This window comes from Adiantum capillus-veneris, chromosome 5 (genome assembly GCF_014529385.1).
Source record: "Adiantum capillus-veneris isolate H3 chromosome 5, ASM1452938v2, whole genome shotgun sequence".
NCBI classification, from domain to species: Eukaryota; Viridiplantae; Streptophyta; class Polypodiopsida; order Polypodiales; family Pteridaceae; genus Adiantum; species Adiantum capillus-veneris.
The window spans coordinates 111,362,153-111,388,093 of record NC_140935.1 but is presented as its reverse complement, the minus strand read 5'-3'; the positions used below and the strand labels follow the sequence as shown (position 1 = coordinate 111,388,093).

Here is a 25,941-nt window from a genome sequence, read left to right as displayed (position 1 = left end):
TCTTTTATTAAGCGGCTGCTGATCAAGTTTCTTCCTCACAAAGAAGAAAATAAGAAATACTAGCAAAATTTTTGAGATTTGTAAAATTTATGGACGATTTTTTCACATATTTCATCGATTTTCTTCCGTTTACCATGGTTTGCAGTTAGCTAGTCTTGATTTTCAATCGGCTCAAGATTAAGCTGAGGCAATCCTTTCCCAAACATTGATACTAGTTTAATTTAACGTAACAATTTTATCACTTTCTTATCTTTGAAAGCCGTCGTGACCCTTTCAGTTGTTTAAAAAGAAAGGGGCCAAAACATCTCTCTCTGTCTCACACTCAACCTTGGCCTCTGTAGCATGCGAAGTATTTTCAAAGAGCAACTGGAGGGAGATGGCTCAGTCGAGAGTCTCCAGCTATTCCTTGGAATCACAGCGGGTCTCTCTTGCTAGAGGCTCCTCTGCTTCTCTCATCTCTCCCCATGGCACTCGAGAAGATGGACGCACTCTACACGAGTGCAGGGCTGCATGTATGCGCGTTTTTTTTGTGTGTGTGTGTGTGTGTGTGTGAGAGAGAGAGAGAGAGAGAGAGAGAGAGAGAGAGAGTCCTCTTTTGGACAGTCTTGCAGACTGGCGCAGTTAATGCAGCAGCAGGATCAGCGTATGCCGAATTTGGTCAGACCAAAGTAATTGTTTCAGTGTAAGCACTGCTTCTCTTCTGCTATTCGTCTACTATTTGAAAACAAAATCAAGGCATGTACAAGGGATACTCTTCTTCCTAAGAGGAGTGAGTTTAAAGAGAGACTGGCTGGGTAGTGCCCACTGTAGACTGCCTGCATGTAGTGTGAAAAAATGAAGTCTTACCCGGGATCTAAAAAATTCAAAACATTGTTACTCTCCTGCCTAAGAGGAACCTGAAGTCACATTGATTTTACTGCAAAATGGGTGAATATGGTTGGCAGCGTCTCCTTGTTGGAGGAAGGTCCAATGCATGCAACGAGGAAGGCTCATTGTAAGGCTCAATGCATACAACGAGCCTTCTACAAGCTCCAAACGAAGATACAAACGACCGTGGAAAACCCCCAAGTCTCTGGACTGCAGCATCGTCCTGTGCCATCAATCCAGGTCATTATTCCTCAAGTAGCAATCCTCACCCCTGAAGCCTTCCTTGGGTGCAACGTGTAGTCAGATACTTGCACTGGTGAGGCAGATGAGGGAAATCCTCTCCCATAGTTGGAACAAGCGACTTGGTCATTCGACTCTCCTATTGTCACCGACTACCCCAAAGTAATGGAATATGAAGAGTCACTATCCCATAAGTGTTCGCCCTCTTTGAAAGTGACTGTAACTAGACTGAATATGGGGACATGCCTGGGATCAAAATAAGAGAGATTAGTCTGTAAGGCTGGGCACAACCATGAAGAAACCCTCACTCCCTAGATCTGGACATAAACCAAAGAGATGCCCGTTCAAAACTTGAATAGTGACATGGCAGTGATAATGATTTTCCAGGAGGACCACTGTGAGCTTCTTATAGGATATTTGTTAATGAGGATGGCCTTTAGATGGGAACATACTTCATTGAGGGTTGACTCAACATCGGAGAACCATCCAGGCCAGCTATGTACAAGTGGCCACCTAGGACCAAAAAGATTTTGCTCTTGAGAAATAGGCACATTTGTCCAATGGGGAAAAGTCAGGTGGAAGGATCTATTGGACAGAAAATGAAGAATATTTGTGCACCACTCTGGTGCGTTGTTTGGGAGGAGGTTGCAAGTTCCAGTTGCCAATCTGTTTCACTCAATTGTGGACAAATGATCAGCCATGACATGTTATTTACCTGGAGTTAGTATAACATCTAATGAAAGTTATGGAACAACAATAATCATCTATGAATCCCACCTTATGAGGCTTGTTGAGTAAATATATGAGGCGCTGGTGGTCAGTGTTGGTATTTTATTGAACAGCTGGTAGGTAGCATTGGATGAGGGGCGCATGATTGTGGGGTGAGCACGCATGTGAGGTCTGAGTAGGCAGCAAAGACCAGTAGGGAGTTGAGGAGGAGAGGGCAAAGTAATGGAGTGAGAGAGCGAGTGGGCTGAGGGGGCAAGCAAGTGGGATGATTGGATATTAGGGGGCGAGGGGGTGATTGTGTAGGTGACGAGATGAGTGGATAGTGAAGGCAATTTTAAAGGGGAGGGGGTGAGTGGGCAAGAGGAGGGCGAGTGGGCAAGGGGGGAGTGAGTGGGCTATCGAGGGTGAGTGGGCAAAAGAAGTAGATAGGTTGTTTTTTTTTTTTTTGTTTTTATCCTTTATATAAATTTTTCGTTTAAAGAAAATACTTGATATGTACATAATGGAGTTGGCAGCTAAAAACTAGAACTTGAGCTTCGAAATCAACAGTAGTTATAGCAGAATGTACATACAGTTGAAATGGACAATTGTTTGCTTGGAAGCACTAAAAGACTATAGGCAAAAGGCTAAAGCATTAGGCTAGATTGGTGGGTATGGACTAGACATGGGGCGATGGACCAAGAGCTTTGAATTTTTTCTCTCTCTATTGTCTGAGCATTGAGTGTGTGTTGTAGCGTTCCGCCCAAGGATGCTTCTCTCACTCAAGGAATTGCAGGACCTGCCATTACGTGTAGGACCGTGTGCCTTGAGCGTAGGAAATCTGCGAGAGGGTAGACTTAGTGTGCGCGCTCAACCACCTTGATATAAAGGAATCCTAGCATGGATATTTGCAGTCGTAACTTCTTTGACATGAGAGTTCACATCAATGAGCACATGCATTGGAAACATGAAGATGTTGATTGCGAATATCAGGATTTGTTAGCGGCCTATGATGACAAAGGAAGGTGCCATCTAGATCAGCCTATTAGCTTTGAAGTCTTGGCATTGTTTAAACAACCGTCTCTCCCGTCTGCTTGGAGAATTCCATCATTCTAGAAGAGGCATTGTTCATCATTCATCTGTACACATCTTTGGCAACACATCAAGTCCACACCATCTGCATCTCTTAGTAATTGGTATCCTTCAATCCAAAGCCAAAGGGTTCCAAATCGAGGCAACACCGCAGGAGTTCGCAAGCATCGTGAGCCTACATTCGTAGCCACATCCATTGCAGAGACGAGGATTCATCTAGAGCTTCCATCATATGGCAGTCTAGTGGAAGCCCCAAGAGGAGCCTCTATCGTTGAGGAGTTATTTGGCGGTTTCATGCGACATCATACAAAGGACTTGCCATGGTTTGTGGACATTCCAAAGGACATATCCATCTTCATCTCCACGTTGGCGTTGTTCTTGCCAATCTTCCTGCGTAGGGGTAGCATAGGCTGGGTGGTAACCTTCGTGGACATCGGCATTTGCATATCCCGCCATTCACTCGACGGCATCCATCTGGTTTGCAGTTTGATTCACACCATGTGAGTTGGGGTAACAAAGATTATTGTTGGCCGTTGACCAATAGAGGCATTCTTGATCCACGAGGTAGTCCATTGTTTGTAAGTGGATGCATCATCACCATCCTTGTGTTTGGACATTTCTACATCACCCAAGGGAGCCTTTCTCTCAATTTTCCAGTTTTAGAACCCTCTTGCATAAATGGTTTGTGCACGTGTTTTAACAGATGTTATTACACTAGGTAGGCATTTGGCACGACGGGCATGTAGTTTTAGGTTAGAGGAATCCAATGAGCCATTCCCCGCATCAATCGGATTCTCGGGTGGGCAGATGTGCCACAATATCACCCAAAAACTTTATTGAAGTCAAGTTTATTTAATAAATAATTTTATTGATCTATTTTTTAACTGTCTTCTAGTTTTGCCCTACCTAGTACTGAGGCGACATTCCCCATTCGAGTCAATAGAGTCTACACTTGAGGTATTGCATGTGTGTACTTTCCATTTATGCAATCAAAAGCAAATACCACATCGGCAAAGGGTTGGTTGTGACCCCATCGGGTGTCATTGTGCTCTCTCTCTCTCTCTCTCTCTCTCTCTCTCTCTTCTCATTCTCTCTATGCAAGGAAATAAAAGGAACCATCTCTCGTGCTAAGTAGCACACATTCAAGCAAGGAAAGAAGTAAAGATTTGGGAAAGTGTAAAGTCTAGATCTTGTCACCATTTCAATTGCGTTGCAACTAACAAGGAGAGAGAGAGAGGAGCAAGAGAAAACACTAGTGTAAATGAAAATTTTGGCAATCTGGAAGTGACTCAAGATGCTTAATATAATGGGAGCGTGAGTGTCTTTATAGGGACCTTGTAACTCTGCTCGTCCCCTTGATCCATAATAATGGGGCCCCCTATAAAAATGCCACGTCATCATGTCACAAGACGGGCACCATGTGCCAATAGAAAAGAACAGATTGAACAACTTTAAGCACTTCAAATAACAACACGCGACATGGAGTGTCAAAATTCCACCCCAGAGAGTATTGGCCCCAAATCTTGGCGCCCCTTTCGGTATTTCTTTATATTGCATCAACACAGTACAAGCCGGAACTTCAGACTTTGCACCTTCTCCAGGAAGCATGTCAGAGAATGAGCCCTTAGTACACATATTTAAAGGCCCTTGGCCTATGAAAAGCAGTTTACATGAAAAGCCTTCAAACTCAAAAGTTTCTTGTGCAAAAGCAATGCCAAAAAGCTGCCAGCGCAAATCATGGAATTCCGTTCAACTACCACGTCACAAGACTGCACCACGTACCAATAGAAAAGAACGGACTGAACAACTTTAAGCACTTCAAGTAACAACTGAACTGAAAGTGAGTATTGACCCCAAACCTTGCGCCCCTTTGGGTATTTCTTTATATTGCATCAACATAGTACAAGCCGGAACTCCAGACTCTGCATCGTCTCCAGGAAGCATGTTAGAGTGTCACAAAGTGATGACGTGGCTGTCCGAAACCCTTATTCTGTTGAAACCCTAACCCTAAAATCAGAAATCCTAATTTGGTTGAAACCCTAACCCTACAATCAAAAACCCTAATTTTGCTAAAACCCTAACCCTAAATTCAAAAACCTTAATTCTGTTGAAACCCTAACCCTAACCCTAGCCCTTATTTGCTGATTGGTTGGTTGCAGCGTAAACGCGGAAAAGCTGCCACGTGGCAAGCTGTACGGACCTCCGTGATTTGCGGCAGCTGCTGGACTTGCTTTTCTACGCAAGTTGAGAGAGAGAGAGAGAGAGAGAGAGAGAGAGAGAGAGAGAGAGAGAGAGAGAGAGAGAGAGAGATAGCTTTTTCTGCTTTATTTTTAAAAGCTAAACATGGACAGCTTTTTGGCACTTGCTTTATTTTTATAAGCAAGAGAGAGAAAGAGCCTTTGCTTTATTGGAAAGCTTTTGATTTTCTGCTTTTGGGGCTCTGCTTTAGGATCCCTTGTAACTTTAATAATGTGAGCAGGCCTCTCACAACTCAGGGCATCTGGACGCAGAGTGAGTGTGAGCGCCTGCCCGCACTCTTGTACTTTGAACTCATATTAATACAAAAAGAAATACCGAAAGGGGCGCCAGTCTTTGGGGCCAAATAACTCTAGGCACGCAACTCCGCCGGGCCAGTGTGAATAAATTGTGAACTGTGAACTGTTTTGAAGTGGTTATTTGGTGCTGTCGCGGTAGATTCTTGACTTGGAGTGTCCAAGTCTGTTACAGACAGTGGTATTAGAGCACGGCCGATTTCTCTTCTACAGGAAATCCAATCCCTAAATTTTTTTCCGCGGCACCTATGGCTTCAGGCAAGGATCAGTTGACTCCCTCTGCATCCGGAGATGCGACAAGGGATCACAACGAAGATTCCGTTAAGGAGTATGGCTTGCCTCGGGCATCGAGAGATGGAGCGTCAACAACTGATCGGCGACGCAACAAAGATGATGCTCAATTTTGCGAAGGACCCAAAATTTGCAAAATATATGAGCGAGACTTCTTTTCAGGAAGTGCATGCGCAGTGGCAGAAAACTACACCACCACCCCCAAAACCCGCTCCAAGAAACCTTCTGCTCACAAGAAATATTTAGAGAAGGAATTAGAAGAGGTGGTTGATGCGCGAATTGCTCACCTGTTTGACGCGCAGAACAAAGCCAAAAAGCACGGCAAAAAGCATAATAAAGACACTGACTTCCTGGGCTATTTGGGTTGTCAATCGACACTTGAAAAGGCAAAGAAACAGAAGAAGCGTGTTCGATTTGAAGGAGTACCCAATTCTTCTTCTTCTTCTGACAGTTCTTCTAGCTCATTTGACTCAAGCGAAGAAGACCGCAAAGGCAAAAAGCGAAGCAAGAAACAACGATTCAGATAGGACAAGAAAATGGCAAAGAAGTCTAAATCTCGCCCAGTGAGAGACAGTTCTACTGAGGACTCGTCTACAGACAGTTCAGACTCTGACGACAAAAACTTTTATGCAAAGAAGAAGAATTTTTATAAAGCCAACCAATATGACTTTCTGGAAGATAAAAGCAAGAAAGTCAGAGAGTTTAAGGAAGATGGACAGTCAATTAAATCTGACACGTTTTTGGGATATAGAGATGCTTCGAAGGCTTTGTCTTTGTACAACAGTTTGATATCGCTTTCGCGGGAGGGCGCTACTCAGAGCACTAAGATTCGGAGAGCGGCTTCTTACTTTAAGGGGAATGCTCGAACTTGGTGGTCCACGCTTCTTTTAAACAGGATTGGCTAGTTAAATGACTGAAATTTAAGAAGCTTTTTATTTCTTCTTGGCTGACTCGAGAGTATGAACGCGATATACGAGCTGCTTGGAACCATCTTCGGATGACCAAGAAAGATACAGTGGAGGCTTATTGCGAGAGATTCTGGAGCTCTTTTCTACCCGCCTCTTCATTCAAGATCTTGTTCAGAGAACAGATTGAGTGGTTTACCCTACAGAGATCCATGATCACTGCTTGGAATAGAAGTCAGCTTCTATTTAGGAGTTGATGAGTCATGCGAAACGGGGTTTTGCCATTCACTCTGGCAGTTTGACCTACCCCACTGATGAGATCATGACACAAAGAGCCGAACAGACTTCGACAAATGAAAGTAGAAAGAGAAAGAGCAACCCAGAAAAGAAGGATGCACGACCCAAGCTTACTCCTCATGAGAGAGCTCGCTACTTAAAGTCGGGGAAGTGCTTCGAATGCGGGGAAACTGGGCATATCTCCACGAAGTGCCCTACAAAGGCACAAAAAGAACAGAACGACAAGGACGACGAAAGGCCTGAGAGTTCGAGAGCAGCTGAGGAACGTGGCAGAAAAGGCAGATAAAAAGCAGAACTGGTACCACATTGTGTGAAGCCTGAACCGAATCAAATGAATGAAAGTACAAACTTTGTCGTTTTTAGGGCAAAAATGAAAGATCAGGAAGCTCTTTTGAAGGAGCCAAGGCTAACTTCTTGAATTGGCGGCTCGATTTGGAATTACGTCCGACAGGCTGAGGCCACACGCGGAGGTAGTTCAAGTGGCACCCGGACGGGATGTTGCCATTACACCGAGCATTGGCAAACTTCGTTTGCAATGACAGGGGTGTTTAGGGCACGCGGATTTTTACGTGATTGCCTTGGAAGGTTGTGACGTTCTACTTGAAATCCCTTGGTACCACAAGAACAACGCCGTGGTTGACTATGGGGCCGAGAATGCGACTTTGACAAATGAAGGGCTCAGTACTTCATGAATTTCAGTTTTTTTACTCACTTTTTCGGGAGAGAACTGAACGATGGATTAAGGTCGAATATGTTTTTGACCTGAACAAAAGAACGCCAAGATTTTCTCTACACTCATGCCGATTGCTTTTAAGAGGGCCTGTCAGGCGAGTTACCACCCGCTCGTCCTCAAGATCATACTATTGATTTGATACCAGGAAGCACACCACCGAACCGGCCACCTTACCATGTGAGCCGAGCCCAGAACAAAGAGATTATGAACCAAGTGAAAGACCTCTTGGAAAAGGGTCTTGTCCAACCTAGTACTTCACCGTATTGCTCTCCAGTGTTGTTGGTTTTGAAGAAAGACGGATCTTGGAGAACGTGCATCGATTATATGATTTCCGATTCCTAGGATAGATGATATACTCGACAGATTACAGGGATCGTCGTGTTTTAGCATGATTGATCTGAAGAGTGGATATCATTAGATCCGAATCGCGCCGAGAGACGTCTACAAGACAGCCTTTCGGACGACTTTTGGGTTATTTGAGTTTTTGGTGATGCCTTTTTGCTTAACCAATGCTCCTGCGACATTTAACCGGATGATGGACATGATTTTTTGAGAGTACAGGCTATTTGTTGGCACTTTCTTTGACTATATCATCCTTTTCTCCAAGAATGAAGCAGAACACAGAGATCATCTGCTTCAGGTCTTTCAGGCATTACGAGATCACAAGTTAGTGATTAATGCAAAGAAAAGTAGGTCAGCTTAGGAAGTGTTCTGGTACCTTTGTGAGCCTGTGAGCAGGCCGTGCATGTCCAGGCACTTAAGAGTAGTTGCATATCCTCTGATTGCACACCCAATACCACCCAACATATGCATTGTCCAAGCAGAAGGTCTGATTCCCAGCCAATTTTGGGACAATACATTTCCCAGGCAGGTTGGCATTTTTATTAATTTAATTTACCAATTTCCAAGGTTGTGGGCTGAAGGGAAGACTGCTCGACGCAGCTTTTTACCGCTATATAAGCAGATAGGGGGCACCGCGTTTTAGCAAAAGAGACAGAAGAAGTTCAAGCAACTTGCAGTGTTCTCTCCTTAGCAAGACTGGCAGAAGACAACCTAGCGTTTTGAGCCAACAACAGTAGCCAACGTTTTTGGAGGCCAATCCCTCTAGCGTTTTCTGTAGCAGATCCAGCTTGGCGTTTCTAGTTTCCAGATCAAGCCTAGCGTTTGCAGTTTCCGGCGCTAGATTAGCCAAGACCATTAGCGTTTTCAGATTTCAGCACTTAGCTTTTGCAGATCCAGCCCTAGCCTTGTAGATCTCACTTGCACGCAGTAGATCATCGCCGTACCGTCGAGTCAGCCAGCGTTTACAGTTTCAGCCCGCTATTTTCAGTTTTCAGCATCTGCGTTTTCAGCGCATCGTCGTCGAGTCATCGTCATCGCCATCCTCGCTGACACAATATCAGAGTTAACAGAAAGTCAGCAATTTGCAGATTTCAGCATTTCAGCCCTAGCGTTTTCAGTATTCGGCCCGTCCTCTTCGTCGATTGTCGTCGACCTCGTCGGCAAGTCCATTGCATCTAGACCATTGTACCGGATTTGTGCACACTTCAATCTATAGGAGAGACCTCTCTCGCCATAGAGAGAAGGGCCCTTGGAGGAGGGTTTGAGAACCGTATGGTGTCGTATTCTTCTCTCTCTCTCTCTCTCTCTCTCTCTCTCTCTCAGTCTCAGCACCTTCATTCATAGTAGCATTCACTTTGTTTGTGATCATTGCATTCTCTCTCTAAAGAAACGGAAGGCTCTCCCTTCCGTAAGTAAACGGAACCCTTGAGCACAGTTCGGAGCACTCATCTTGAGTAATATCATCATTCACTTCTGCTGCACCTTACATTGGTATCAGAGCTTTGGCAGTGTTTTGTATTACTCAAGGAAAGAATCACAAGAAATTTTTTGCTTCTTGCGGTCGCGCGTAACCCAAGTCCACTTGGGCGTGTCAATTCCTAATCGTGTTTTTGAAGAGTGACAGGTAACCCAAGAAAGAAGGGCTTGTCGAGCCTCCCCTTGTTCCTCTTTCCACTCATTGTGAGCGGACCGTGCACTTAGCAACCGGCCAATCAAGGTGAGGTGGGAAAAAGCAACTTTGGTGTGAGCGCAAGGCCGCCAAGGGGTGCGCCCGTAGGGCAGAGTCGAGCTCGGGTAAGAGAAAAGCCTTCTCAAACACCGATTGCAAGCTAAAGAACTCAAGAACTTCAAGAACTCAAAAACTCAAGAACCTTAAGAACCCAAGTTCCTCGAGAACTTAAGTACCCAAGATCTCAATGTATGGTCATCACCCGAAGCGGAATGGATACTTTACGTGAAGGTGATGACAATGGAGTTGGTGACGAAGAAGTTTCCCCACAAGGAGGACTTTTTTCCCATCCTCCCCCATTCCCATCTACGCCACGAGTTGCACCAAATCCTATGGAGGCTTTGGTCAAGTCGATGATGGACATGATGCTACAACAAGAGGCGCAACGCGCCACCATGGATTGCGAGCACGAAGAAAGAAGGGCAGCTATGAAGCTTGAGCGTGAGCAAGCAGGTGAAGCTCAACGCATAGCGGCCGAAAAAAGGTGAGCGGCCTTGGAGTTAGAGCGTGAGGCACAGAGAGACCAAAACATGCAAGAGTTGGTCCTACAAGTACTCACCTCGAAATCGGAGCCGTTCAAAGATGTGGGCAGTTCATCAGGTAGCACAAGTAGAGATGCGGACTCCACCAATCGAGTTACTGGGAAGTTGACACAGAGTAAGTATGACGGTAAGATGAATGCTAATGTTATTTATTCTTGGTTTCATCAATTTAATGCTTACTTTGCGACAACTAAGAAAACAGGAAATAACAAAGTTGTAATGGCAGCCATGTATCTTGCTGATGATGCCATTTATTGGTATCGCGCATGGCAAGAGGCACAATTGGCCGCACACCTAGAGGAAGCCGAGGAAGGCATGCCCCTTTCTTGCAATTGGGCCGACTTGCAAGACGAGCTCAAGGCGCGGTTTATGCCACCTCAGTACTTAGCGCGGTTGAAGGAAGAATTACGCAAATCGGATGATGAGCGCAAAGAAGCATTCCTTTTTGGGTTGGATGAGTATATCAAGTTTGATGTCGAAGTACTCGACCCCGTGGATCTCAACAAGGTGGTAGCGATTGCTCTTGCACAGGAGATGAAGCACAACAAAGGAAAGCCTAAGGAGAACAAGTCTTCTCACAGTACCTCTCAGACTCCTCTGAAGCCTCAGAACGGTAAGAACGGTAACTCTTCTAGCCAATCTTCCTCTAATCCTTCAGAAAAGAACTCTCAAAATGAAATTAAGGGTAAAGCTAAAACACCTGCTAAACCTAAGCTAACCCCTGATGAAAAAGCTGCACAAGGAATCATAGGAGGATGCATACGCAAGAAGAACAAGTCATTTATTCTAAGGAAGGTCGATGTTATCAATGTCACATCAAGGGTTATATTAAGAAGGCTTGTCCTAAAACAATACCACCTAAAGAACCCAAAGCATCGACAGCTACCACAAGCACTTTAGTTAACCAATCTGAGTCTCCACATGTTTCTGACACACACATTGATGAGTCTCTCTTTAAATATTATGCTCATGTGAAGGGTCAGCGTTTTGTCATATTGTTTGATTCAGACAGTATGCATGATGTGATTGGTGACTCTCTTGTAGAGAGAGTCCCCGCTTAGAGGTTAGCCAGACAACTTCTCTCGAGGTGTCGGGCTTCGCTCCCGATATGGATTCTCTTATTACGTAAGAGTGCCTTGATGTGTTATTCACTGTTCAACAAGCTTCCTTCTGTTGAAAATTTGTCATGTCTCCTGACTCAGGATGTGATGATTTTGGACATTACATGGTTTCGTGAGCAGAACCCTCTCATTGATTGGGCCGACAATACGCTCTTTCTAAATGCCAAAAGTGACTCCCATGATGATTCGTGGTGAAGAGGGTCTGCATTCTTTATCTGTCATTTCTAGGGTTTTAGCCCGTTTGGTTGTGTGTCAGTTGTACATTGTAGCTAAGAAATTTGAGTTTTTTCTCACTGAAGTTACTCATTTGGGTTAGATCATTTCTGCAGAAGGCGTCAAGCTCAATCCTACGAAGGTAGAACAGGTTCGTGATTGGGATTTGCCCAAAACTGCATATGATGTGCGTTCTTTTCTTGATTTATGTCAAGCATATAGTTCGCACATAGAGAATTTTGCATGCATTGCTGCACCCATGACAGATGTTTTGAAACGGGTAAAAACTCACCGACAGCGCGTGGATTTGCCCGAAGCAGCCATTGAGGCTTTCGCAGCTCTCAAGGCTATGGTGGCCTAAGCGCCGTGTCTCATCTTTGCCTCTTGGGACGACCCCTTTGAGGTATGGACGGATGCGAGCAATTGTTGCCATAGGAGGTGTGCTCCAACAGCATGGTCGTCCAATTGCATTCCTTAGTCGGAAGTTAAATAGTGCAAAAAAGAACTATTCAGGTTATGACAAATAACTTTTGTCTGTCATTCACTCTCTCAAGCATTGGAAGCATTTTCTATATGGAGAGAGTTCACAATTCGCATAGATCACCAAGCCCTCAAGCAGCTTCAGTCTATGCCTAGTGCACATTGGAGTGATCACGTGGTCACAATTTTTTGAGCAATTTGGTGGTTTGATTGAGTACATGCCTGGTAAAGCTAACCCTGTCGCAGATGTGTAACGTCGCAAAGGACAGATCCTAGCTCGAGTCAAGATTCACAATTTCTATTAAGGGTGTGTCATTCAACAACATAAAGAACTAGTATTCAGATTCCAAGTTTGGTAAGCATTGGTTGCATGCTCTTGCTTCCCAAGGATACAACAACTATCTCATTCGTGAAGGTTTGTTATATTTTCGTCACCGTCTATGTGTGTTGCCCTCTCTCAGGACAGCCATATTGCATGATGCTCATGACTCTCTCACGGGTGGGCATAGGGGAATGAACACCACTTTGGGAAAAATAGAAAGTTTCTTTTATTAGCCTAAAATGCGAAAAGATGTGTTTTGTTATGTCACACAGTGCACCATTTGTCAATAGGTAAAAGCTCCTCAGGGTAAGCAGCAAGGCCTCTTGCTGCCTATTCCCGACCGGCCTATACAAGATATTTCTATGGATTTTGTGACTAACCTTTCACCTAGTTTGCATTCAAGAAACACTCAATGTTTGACAATTATTGATCGTTTCAGTAAATTTTGCATGTTGATTCCACAGTCACTGCACAAGATGTAGCACGGTTGTTTATAAAGCATTGGTATCCCCTCTGTGGTTTGCCAAAGTCAGTCGTTTCAGATCGGGATGTTAAGTTCACATCCAATTTTTGGCGCGCTCTCTTTGAAAATTTTGGCACTAAGTTGAATTTCTCATCGGCTTTTCATCCACAGTTAGATGGTTAAACATAAATTTACAATAAGTTGGTTTTTGATGTTTTGAAGTCATATGTGCATGATCAACAGTCTCATTGGAAGCTCTAGTCCGAGCAATTTTAAATGACTCTTATGCCTTGGTCATTGGTAGAAATTCGTATGAGGCAGCTTTTGGCCGTCTGTTCGAGTAACCCTTGACTCGCTCGGTCAGACAAATGCTTGATGCCAATGCTGAAAGTCAGTCGTTGGATGAGATTTCTGAGAGTGTCAAGCTTTGGCTAAGCAAGGCTCAGGAATCTTACTCATGACACGCTAACAAGCATCGTCAGGATGTTTCTATCAAGAAAGGGGATTGGGTTTATTTAAGGATCATGAAGCAACGTCTTAAGCAAGTCGGAAAGAAGTGTCCTAAATTGTCTTGCAGAATGTATGGTCCATTTCCTGTCATTAAAAAGATCAACGAGGTTTCTATGAAATTACAATTACCTAACTTATGGTCAAAGCACAACATTTTCCATGTTTCTTGGTTGAAAGTGTTTCAGGGTACACCTCCAAAGGACATTTCCGAAGAAGAAGAGCCCGAGATCATCGATGAAGTTGAAGTCATGAAGCCGGAGCAAGTGTTGCTGCATCGGTTTCGCCATGGCTACGAAGCAAGTCAGACAATACTTTTTGAAGTTAAAGGATCGAGGAACCCACGAGGCAGTGTGGGTTGATGAAGAATTTTTCGGAGATTATCCAGAGTTGTTGGCAGACTACAAGGAAGCCATGCAGCTCGGTACAAGTACCTCACTTTAAAAAGGAGGGGATGTCACGTGCATATCAAACCCTATGGGCATGTGGACAAGCTATCTCAGGTCTAGGGTTCATGTCAGCTTAAGAAGTGTTTTGGCACCTTTGTGAGCCTGTGAGCAGGCCGAGCATGTCCAGGCAGTTGCATATCCTCTGATTGCACACCCAGTACCACCCAACATATACATTGTCCAAGCAGGTCCGATTCCTGGCCAGTTTTGGGACAATACATTTTCCAGGCAGTTTGGCATTTTTATTAATTTAATGTATCAATTTCCAGGGTCATGGGCTGTTGGGAAGACTGCTCTACCCAGCTTTTTACATCTTTATAAGCAGACAAGGGGCACCCAGTTTAGCAGAAGAGATAGAAGAAGTTCCAGCAACTTGCAGTGTTCTCTCCTCAGCAAGACTGACAAAAGACAACCTAGCGTTTTCAGCCAACAGCAGCAGCCAACGTTTTTGGAGGCGAGTCCCTCTAGCGTTTTCTGCAGCAGATCCAGCCTGGCGTTTCCAGTTTCCAGATCAAGCCTCGCGTTTGCAGTTTCTGGTGCCAGATCAGCCAAGACCATTAGCGTTTTTAGATTGCAGTACTTAGCCTTTGCAGATCCAGCCCCTAGCCTCGCAGATCTCACCTACTTGCAACAGATCCTTAACGTACCGTTGAGTCAGCCAACATTTACAGCTTTAGCTCGCTGTTTTCAGTTTTCAGTTTCTGCGTTTTCAGCCGATCGTCGTCGAGTCGTCGTCATCGCCATCCTCGCCAACACAGTGTCAGAGTTCAACAGAAAGTCAACAATTTGCAGAGTTCAGTATTTCAGCCCTAGCGTTTTCAGTTTTCAGCCCGTCCTCGTTGTCGTCGACCTCGTCGGCAAGTCCATTGCATTTAGACCATTGTACCAGATTTGTGCAATCTATAGCATAGACCTCTCTCGCCATAGAGAGGGGGGCTTTTGGAGGAGGGTTTGAGAACCGTCTGGTGTCGTATTCTTCTCTCTCTCTCTCTCTCTCTCTCTCTCTCTCTCTCTCTCGCACCAGGATTGACAGCTGACCAGTGGACACAACTTGAGAGGCCACAGGTATGTATGATCTCACGCTTGCTCCGCAGCAAGAAGACAGTGCCACATGACATTATTAGAGCCGAGCTCACCACACCACCTATGGTTGTAGAGGCACTATTCCAGACAGTCTGCTTCATCCAGAGGATGAGAGAGCTACCTCTTGACAGACTTACTCGTAGAGCATTTGAGGCAGCTATACAGCTATCAGAGAGTGGGCATGAGAGAGCATGGTACTCACAGGTCAGAGCATGGTTTGAGGGACACGGTCTTGACATGGAGAGCCTACCACCATTCCAGTACGACCCCCACTCTCCATATGTTCACCTCTCTCGCAGTGAGAGGAACTTGGTACTGAGACAGGATCTGTGGCAGCTATACACTAGGAGAGTTTGGGAGTCACCTGGCTTGGGGACGAGGATGTCAGATTACAGAGACCAGTTTCTCACCATATTGTCTGGGGGGTTCATACAGAGACCACGCTACATGGACACATATATGCCACATAGCTCACGGGTGGCGATTGGTCAGCTGAGAGTGGCTTCACATAGGTTAGAGATTGAGATCGGGAGACATACTGGTGTTCCCAGGGAGGAGCGAGTCTGCAGAGCCTGCACAGAGGAGGTGGAGAGTGAGGAGCACTTTGTATGTAGATGCAGAGCATACACTGAGATCAGAGGCAGGTATGAGGCCTTATTCAGAGGACAGCCCACTCTCCGAGAGATCATGGACTCTCGAGATCAGAGACAGCTCGGACGTTTCTTACTAGAGATACAGAGCCATCGGGACACACTACTACAGTCACACACAGCTACACAGACAGAGGGGAGACAGTCGCAGCTCACAGACTTCTTTCAGAGGATTGCCGCCCCTCCCTCACCAGACACTCAGAGGGGAGTGACACTCCCACAGGCGGAGGTGAGCCGAGCTAGACGACGACCACGAGTCACAGGCTACAGGGGCGCGAGCTCCCACCACCGACAGATCGAGGAGATCCGAGCCCGGGAGCGCCGTGCCACTGAGGAGCGAGTGGCTCAGATGAGGGCCGACCCGACAGCTTTCATCCGGGTAGCCTTGGCACCAGACCCGCCCATGTACCACATCTTACATCCCCCCATTAGTAGAGGATGGAGCTAGATAGCTTGATGCATTCTCATGATTGTACTACCTTGAGCATATAGACATGCATATACCCCTAGAGATAGAGCTCCATCCCTCCTCAGATACTCCACTACCTACATTCAGTTCAGTTTTGTATCAGTTTTGTTTCATTTGTCTTTCCGATAGACGGATGACATACACACCATGTACATTTGATTTGTCTCATAGGCCGATTTCGGCTTGACATAGACGTTAAAAATCTTTCTTTCTCTCTCTCAATCTCAACACCTTCATTCACAATAGCATTCACTTTGTTTGTGATCATTGCATTCTCTCTCTAAAGGAACGAAAGGCTCTCCCTTCCGTAAGTAAAAGGAACCCTTGAGCACAGTTCGAAGCTCTCATCTTGAGCAATATCATCATTCACTTCCGTTGCACCTTACAAGAGGCTTGTGAGTGGCAGAGGGGGGCAAAAGGAGCTCCCTATACATGATTTGGACCCATGTGTTGGAGTTCAAGTTATCGGTGTTTGAACTTGTGGGTTTGTGTTCAAGGCACATGCATCTGGCAAGGAACCAACACGATGTATACCAAAAACTATAGATGTTCGCAAAATCCATTGTTACTAGCCGGATTATGAACAGGCGTCTTCCAAAAGCTCATTGTTTACTAGGAAAGTATGGAGGTGGTGTGTTCACAGTTTACGAACAGGGATTCTTGGACGTACTGTGGTCTACAATTCAAATTTTTGTGAGGCAATTGGTGCTCAAGATGGAATTCTTCTCAGGAACAAGTTGGTGGTTCCATAGCCGAGTTGTATCCAGTGGATTGATCCTCGGACCTCTGCTAGGGTGTCCATGGTAGCTCCTTCATTGACTTGGTCTTCCTACATAAGTCCACTACGAGTTATAGTGAGGGTGTTAAAGCTATGGCATCTCAAGTGAATAGCCCAATGTGATCCCAAAGTTATTTTGTTTTTAGGTATTTATATTACATGTTTGACAAGATTTCGGGTAGGGCAATTCTCTTATGGGGGGGGGGGGGGGGGGGGGAGCGCTCAAGGCCCCCAAGTTGGTATATAAGAAACACCGAGACCTCATTGTATTATCATCTATTTCATTGCCGAGTTGGTTGGTTCAACTCTCTCTCTCGCTTCTCTCTTGGCTCCCCGCTTCCGCATCGTCGACTTTTGACAAAAAGGTAGGGAGAAAGACACAGGGCTTGGAGGAGACTACACGGCCATGGAATAGAGCCAAAACCCAAGGCTACACATGGATGGAAGATCCTAGCATGAGAGAACTACCTCAAATTCGCAGGGCACGGCCACAAAATGGTCCTCACTTTGTGTTACACGTCCTTGGGAGCAACCAAGACCGAGTAGACGAATCAAGAGAGACGCCATAACTCTTAACACCCCCTCTTAGCTCCTGGAAAGGAAGACAGACTAGGAAGCTGGAGTGAGAAATTTGCAACTTGACAGAGAGGGTTTCGTGGACGAGGATATTTGCAACAAGACTCCGAAGTCAAACAATACGTGGCCAGTGTACCATCTAACCACTAGCCGCGAAAGACGTCTGGGAAGTAAAATGTTGTCCGTTGAAAGTAAATCTATCTCTATCAAGAATCTCGTCAACTCAACCAACTCACTTGTTGCACAACTAGCATTTCTAGAAGACACTGTTGCTGACCGCTCCAAGTAAATCCATTAAAACTAAGGATGAAGACACAAACTACTAGTATTTGTATTATTTCCCAACTCTCACGTGTGTTAGATTTACACCACTTTGCTGCTTCAGACAACTCTAGGGCACTTCCTTGTACGACTAGTGTCTTCGGGCTGGCCACCCATAGCATAGGTTGTAACCTTGTCCGGCTGCCCGAGTTTAGGGCCGACCGCCCACTTGAGCTGGGTACCCACCTTGGGCACTCATATATATGTGGCAAGGGGGGTACATGTCACGTGCACATCTAACCCTATGTGTACGTGGACAAGCTACTTCATGATAGGGGTTCAGTTCAGTTCAGTCAATCTAGATTAGGAAGTGATCTGGCACTTTTGTGAATCTGTTCGCAGACCGTGCATGTCCAGACACTTAGATTAGATGCATATCCTCTGGTTGCACACAACATGATCATCAGATTTCCATCAGAACCATCAGGAGCATTTTTATAGTGCATAGACCTATTTTCTCTATTTTTGACATTTTTCACTTATGATTTTTAAGTGACTTTTGTTGGTAACTAGGTAGGGCAATTTTAGCAAGCAAGTACGTAAAGAAACCTAGCGCTAGCACTTATGGGCAGAAGAGGTAGCAGGACCTTCGCGTTCAACAGGCATCTTCTCAACAAGACCCCCCACCGGCGGTAAACCTAGCGTTTTCAGTCAAGGATCAAGCCTAGTGTTTTCAGCCTTGCAGACCTTCCAGCATTTTGCATTGTAGATACCACCTGGCGACAGCAGGACAACAGACTCCCTAGCGTTTTGGCATAAGATAGCAGATCAGCCCTAGCGTGAGCAGATTTCCACTGAGAACAGTTTTCAGCCCTAGCGTTTTGGCAGATTCACCGCGACGGAACCCCAAGAAGCATCAGCATTTTCAGTTTTCAGCAGTCAGACACTGCGTTAGAACACCTGAACTTCACAGATCTCACATTCCCGCAGCAGATCCTCGCCGCACGGTCAGATACAACGCAGTTTGCAGTTTCAGCCCGGAAAATGCAGATTTCAGCATCTGCATTTTCAGCGTGTCGTCGTCGCATCGTCGCCATCGACATCGTCACCGACATAGAGTCAGAATTCAGTAGATAAAGATTTGCAGATTTCAGCCCCTTAGCATTTTCAGGTTCAGCCCGTCTCGTCGTCGTCCTCATCGTCATCAACATCGTCGGCAAGTCCAAGCATTGTAGAGATTTGTGCAATCATAAGTAGACCGCTCTTGCCATAGAGAGTGGGGTCTTCGGAGGAGGGTTTGACAACATTTTGGTGTCATATTCTTCTCTCTCTATCTCTCAGTCTCATGCACCTTCATTCATAGTGTGCATCCACTTTGTTTGTGTCCATTGCACTCTCTCACTAAAGGAACGGAAGGCTTCCCCTTCCGTAGGTAAAAGGAACCTTGAGCACAGTTTGGAGCTCTATCTTGAGCAAAGTTCAACATTCACTTCCTCTGCACCTTACATTGGTATTAGAGCTTTGGCAATGTTCTATACTACTCAAGGAAAGAACCACAAGAACCACATAATTTTTTTTTTCTTTTGCTTGTTGCGGTCGCACGTAACCCCGGTCCTCTTGGTCGTGTCGATTCTTATTCGTGTTTTTGAAGAGTGACAGGAAACCCAAGAAAGAAGGGCTTGTCCAACCTCCCCTTGTTTCTCTTTTCACTCATTGAGAGCGGACCGTGCACTTAGCGGCCGGCCAATCGACATGAGGTGGGAAAAAGCAACCTTGGTGTGAGCGCAAGGCCGCCAAGGGGTGCGTCCGCGTGAAAGAGAAGAGCTCGAGTAAAGAGAAGATCCTTCTCTAACACAGATTGCAAGGGAAAGAAAAACCTCAAGAACCATCAAGACCCTAAAGAAGAACCCCAAGAACCATAAGAATCTCAAGAATCCAAGTTCCTCGTGAACTTAAGAACCCATGACTTCAGTGTATGGTCATTACCCGAAGTGGAATGGATACTTTGCATGGAGGTGATGAGCATGGCAGTGGCGAAGAAGAATTTTTCTCACCAGGAGGTTTTTTTGACCCTCCCCCTTCCCCATCTACGCCAAAGATTGCACTAATTCCTATGGAGGCTTTCGACAAGACGATGATGGACAGGAAGTTAGAACGGGAAGCAAGAAAAGCAGAAACAAAGGCAGAACACAACGAAAGAATGACAGCCATAACACGTGAGTGCGAGTAAGCACGCTTGGTGGCCGCAGAAATACGAGCAGAAATGGATCGCGAGCACCAAGACAAAAAAGCAGAATTGGCTCGCGAGTGCGAAGAAAGACGGTTAGCCTTTGAGCGCGAGCACGAGCAAGTGCGCTTGGCGAGGCCGAAGATAGAAGGGTAGCCTTGGAGCGTGAGCATGAGTAATTGCGCTTGGCGGCCGAACAGAGAGCCCACATATGCAAGAGTTGTTGCGACTCTTTTTTAGTATGCAGGCACAAATTGCAAAGGATCAAGAAAAGGAGACTCTCTCAGTTTCTTCTTTTCCAAAGCATGACACACAGGATTTGCATGATAATGATAAGCGAGACGATAAGCATGATGATTTGCAGGAAAAAGATGTGATTTCTCACAAGCATGATGATTTGCAGGAAGATGATGTGATTGTTCACAAGGATGATGGTTTCATTGACACTTTTTGTAGTGAAGCTAACCTCATTGCAAATTCTATCAATCACGAAGAACCGATCTTGGCTTTCGAGCCTACGTCCAAAGAACCCCCTCAGGAAGGACTGATCTTGGCTCTCGAGCCTAGGTCCAAAGAACCCCCTCAGGAAGAACCGATCTTGGCTCTCAAGCCTAAGTCCAAAGAACCCCCCCAGGAAGTATTATGTGTTAAAATGATTAGTCAGCACGCATTGTTCAAGTGTTTCATTCGTGATGCTTTCGTGTATTTTCGTCACCGTCCTTTTGTGATCCCTTTTCATAGGTAGGACATATTGTACGTTGAACACGATTCACTCATGAATGAGCACGGATGCATGCGGATTACTCATGAAAAGATGAAATGTTTGCATTCAAGGAATTCACATTCCATGTCTCTTCCTTGGCATGGCACAGTATCCGAAAGATCACAAGAAAGATTGAGCATCAAGCATAGGCGTTTTCATTGTGATTTGCCACAGTTGATTGATTTAGATTGGAAAGTCAAGATTCGGCCCCATTGTTTGCGTATGCTTGATGAACGGTTTGGTAGTCCGTCACTTCGTTCATCTGCATTACATGCACAGTTTGTTCGACAGAATAGTCTTTTTTCCAGTCACTTTACATAGAATAGGTATGTTCATGTTTTTGTGTTGGAAGTGGTTTCAGGAATTTTCATCCTCTGAGATTCTTGAAGAAGGTAGACGCATGATCATAGATGAAGATGAAGCATTGAAGGAGCCACATAAGACTTTGTGTCGCTTTCGACGCGGCCCAAAGAAGCAAGCGTTGCAGACCTTTATGAAGTTCAAGTATCGCATGACCCATACATTAGAGTGGGCCGGCGAAGAGTCCTTCCCAGGATTCCAGACGTTGTTGGCGATCTCCCTCGACGCCATACAGTTGGGTACCAGTACCTCACTTTGAAAAGGAGGGGATGTCATGTGCACATCTAACCCTATGTGTACGTGGACAAGCTACTTCGTGATATTGGTTCAGTTCAGTTCAGTTCAGTCAGTCTAGATTAGGAAGTGATCTGGCACTTTTGTGAGTCTGTTCGCAGACCGTGCATGTCCAGACACTTAGATTAGATGCATATCCTCTGGTTACACACAACATGATTATCAGATTTCCATCAGAACCCATTAGGAGCATTTTTATAGTGCATAGACCTATTTTTCCTATTTTTGACATTTTTCACTTATTATTTTTAAGTGACTTTTGTTGGGAACTAGGTAGGGCAATTTTAGCAAGCAAGTACATAAAGAAACCTAGTGCTAGCACTTATGGGCAGAAGAGGCAGCAGGAACTTCGCGTTCAACAGGCATCTTCTCAACAAGACCCCCCATCGGCGGTAAACCTAGCGTTTTCAGCTAAGGACCAAGCCTAGCGTTTTCAGCCTTGCAAACCTTCCAGCGTTTTGCATTGCAGATACCACCTGGCGACAGCAGGACAGCAGACTCCCTAGCGTTTTGGCATAAGGCAGCAGATCAGCCCTAGCGTTAGCAGATTTCCCACAGCAGAACAGTTTTCAGCCCTAGCGTTTTTGCATCAACATAACCCTTCAGCGTTTTGCAGATTCATCGTGACGGAACCCCAAGAAGCATCAGCGTTTTCAGTTTTCAGCAGTCAGACACCGCAGTAGAACACCCGAACTTCGCAGATATCACATTCCTGCAGCAAATCCTCGCCACATGGTCAAATCTAGCGCAGTTTGCAGTTTCAGCCCGGAAAACACAGATTTCAGCATCTGCGTTTTCAGCGCGTCGTCGTCGCATTGTTGCCATCAACATTGTCACCGACATAGAGTTTGAATTCAGCAGATAAAGATTTGCAGATTTCAGCCCCTTACATTTTCAGATTCAGCCCGTCTCGTCGTCGCTCTCATCGTCGTCGACATCGTCGGCAAGTCTAAGCATTGTAGAGATTTGTGCAATCATAAGTAGACCGCTCTCGCCATAGAGATTGGGGCCTTCGGAGGAGGGTTTGACAACATTCTGGTGTCGTATTCTTCTCTCTCTATCTCTCAGTGTCATGCACCTTCATTCACAATTTTCATCCACTTTGTTTGTGTCCACTTGCACGCTCTCACTAAAGGAACAGAAGGCTCCCCCTTCTGTAAGTAAAAGGAACCTTGAGCACAGTTCGGAGTACTGATCTTGAGCAAAGTTCAACATTCACTTCCGTTGCACCTTACAGTACACTTGTGACGTGCACATCTAACCCTATGTGTACGTGGACAAGCTACTTTATGACATGGGTTCAGTTCAGTTCAGTCGGACTAGATTAGGAAGTGTTCTGGCACTTTTGTGAGTCTGTTCGCAGACCGTGCATGTCCAGATACTTAGAATAGATGCATATCCTCTGGTTGCACACAACATGATCATCAGATTCCATCAGGAGCATTTTTACAGTGCATAGACCTATTTTCCCTATTTTAGCCAATTTTCACTTATTATTTTTAAGTGACTTTTGTTGGGAAACTGGGTAGGGCAATTTTGATAATCAAGTACATAAGAAACCTAGCGCTAGCACTTTTTGGCAGAAGAGGCAGCAGGAACACTTTGTTCAACAGGCACCTTCTCAGCAAGACCCCAACAAGACACCTAACGTTTTTGCAACAGATGACCCCTAGCGTTTTCTGCATCAACACAACTAACGTCTTTCAGCAAGATCAGCCCCGGCATTAGCACACAGCAGATCCATAACATTTTTGCACCGGGTATCAGATCATCCCTAGCGTTTTTGGAGCAGCACATCAGCCCAGCGTTTTGCAGTTCCTTCGCGACAGAACCCAGAATAGCATCAACGTTTTCAGTTTTCAGCATCAAGATTCCGCAGTAGAACCCCCAAAGCTCGCAGATCTCACCTTCCCGCAGCAGCAGATCCTCGCCCCACGGTCAGATCTGTCACAAAGTGATGACGTGGCGGACAGCAGAAACCCTAATTTCTGCCAGAAACCCTAAAATTCCTGCAAACCCTAATTTTTGCCAAAAACCCTAAATTCCGGAAATCGCGGAGGCGGATTATTATTATTTTTTATATTTTTTCTATTTTTTTTTTTTGGAAAATGATGAGCGACGCGAATTTTGCTTTTGCTTTTTAAAAAAAAAAAAAGAGAAAAGACTCTCTAAGAGAGAGAGAGAACTGATGCTTTTGATTTTAAAAGCTTTTGGGGCTCTGTTTTTGGGCATCCCTTGTAACCTTTAAATTAGTGGTGAGGGCCTCACTTCTCAGAGCATCTGGACGCAGAGTCTGAGAGTGAAACCCTAACCGCTCTCTTGTACTTTGATGATTGATTAATACAAAAAGAAATACCGAAAGGGGCGCCAGTCTTTGGGGCCAATATCTCTAGGCACGGAACTCCGCCGTGCCAGTGCAAATCTATTGTGATCTGTGAATTGTTTTGAAGTGGTTATTTGGTGCTGTCGCGGTTGATTCTTGACTTGGAGTGTCCAAGTTTGTTACAGTGTCCAAGTTTGTTACAGTGGTATCAGAGCACGGCCGATTTCTCTTCTACGGGAAATCCGATCCCCGAATTTTTTTTCCGCGGCACCTATGGCTTCAGGCAATGATCAGTCGACTCCCTCTGCATCTGGAGATGCGGGCTGGGATCACAACGAAGATTCAGGCAGAGAGTATGGCCCGCCTTGGCCTACTTAGGCGGAGCGGCGAGAGATAGAGCGTCGCCAGTTGATCAGCGAGGCAACAATGATGATGCTCAATTTTGCCAAGGACCCGAAGATGGCAAAATATATGAACCAGACCTCTTTGAAAGAGCTACAGATGGAGTGGCAGAGAACCACAACACCACTCCCGAAACCCGCTCTCAAGAAACCTTCTGCCTCCAAGAAATCTACGAAGAAGGAACTGGAGAACGTGGTTGATGCACGGATTGCTCAGCTTTTCGACGTGCAAAAGAAAGGCAAAAAGCACAGCAAAAAGCAGAACAAAGGTACTGACTTCCCGGGATATTTGGGTCGTCAATCGACATTCGACAAAGCAAAGAAACGGAAGAAGCGTGTTCGATTTGAAGGAGTACCTAGTTCTTCTTCTTCTTCTTCTGACAGTTCTTCTAGCTCCTCGGATTAGAGTGAAGAAGACAGAAAAAAAAGCAAAAAGCGAAGCAAGACACAAAGCTTCGGAACGGGCAAGAAAAAGGCAAAGAAGGCTACATCTCGCCCAGAGACTGACAGTTCTACTGAGTACTTGTCTACAGAAAGCTCAGATTCCGATGATGGAAAGTTTTATGCGAACAAGAAGAATTTTTACAAAGCAAACCAGTATGACTTTCTCGAAGATAAAAGCAAGAAAGTCCGAGAGTTTAAGGAAGGTGGCCACTCGATCATGTTTGATACCTTTTCAGGATACTCAGATGCTTCGAAGGCTTTGTCTTTTATACAGCAGTTTGACATCGCTTTTGCGGGAGGACGCTATTCAGAGCACTCCAAGATTCGGAGAGCTGCCTCTTACTTTAAGGGGAATGCCCGTACTTGGTGGTCCACGCTTCTATTAAGCAAGATTGTGCCAGTTACATGGCTGAAATTCAAGAGGCTTTTTATTTCTTCTTGGTTGACTCAAGAGTTTGAGCGAGATATACGAGCTGCTTGGAACCATCTCCGGATGACCAAGAGCGATACAGTGAATTCTTATTGTGAAAGATTCTAGAGCTCTTTTCTACCCGCATCTTCATTCAAGAAGATCTCATTCAGAGAACAGATTGAGCGGTTTACCTTGGGTCTACCTACAGAGATCCGAGACCACTGCTTGGAACAGAAGTCAACTTCTATTCAGGAGTTGATGAGTCATGCGAAGCGGGGCTTTGCAATTCACTCTGGCAATTTGACCTACCCCACAGATGAGGCCATGACACAACGAGCCGAACAGACTTCTGGGAATGAAAGTAGAATGAAAAAGAGCAACCCAAAGAAAAAAAAAGGATGCACGACCCAAGCTTACTCCTGAGGAGAGAGCTCGCTTCATCAGAGAGGGGAAGTGCTTTGGATGCGGGGAACATGGACATATTTCCGCGAAGTGCCCTGATAAGGCACAGAAAGAAGAGAATGATAAAGACGACGACAGGTCTGAGAGTTCGAGAGCAGCTGAGGAATGTGGCAGAAAAGGCAGATAGAAAAGTAGAACTGGTACCACATGGCGTGGGACTTGCACCGAATCAAATGAATGAAAGTACAAACTTTGCCGTTTTTTTTTGGGGCAAAGTGAAGGATCAGGAAGCTCTTTTGAAGGAGCCAAGGCCAACTTCTTTTCACTTGGAATTGGCGGCTCGATTTGGAACTACGCCCGACAGACTGACGCCACAGGCGGAGGTAGTTCGACTGGCACCCGGATGGGATGTTGCCATTACACCGAGCATTGGCAAACTTCGTTTGCAATGACAGGGGTGTTCAGGGCACGTGAGTGACGTTCTACTCGGGATCCCTTGGTACCACAAGAACTACGCCGTGGTTGACTACCGGGCCGAGAAAGCGACTTTGATAAATGAAGGGCTTAGAGATTGTACTTGATGAACTTCAGTTTTCTTACTCATTCTTTTGGGAGAACTGAACGATGGATAAAAGTTGAATATGT

At 45.4% G+C, this 25,941-nt stretch overlaps 1 protein-coding gene across 1 annotated transcript in view; it reads left to right on the top strand.

Annotated features, from left to right (window-relative positions):
* Nucleotides 1-293: 293 nt before the first annotated feature.
* RRP41L (3'-5'-exoribonuclease family protein) overlaps nt 294-25,941 on the top strand; it is a 63,680-nt gene continuing 38,032 nt past the window's right edge. The window contains exons 1-2 of the mRNA XM_086512691.1: nt 294-512; nt 604-682. Coding sequence (XP_086368817.1) covers nt 377-512; nt 604-682 — 215 coding nt within the window. The 5' untranslated portion in view covers nt 294-376. The remainder of the gene's footprint in view (nt 513-603; nt 683-25,941) is intronic.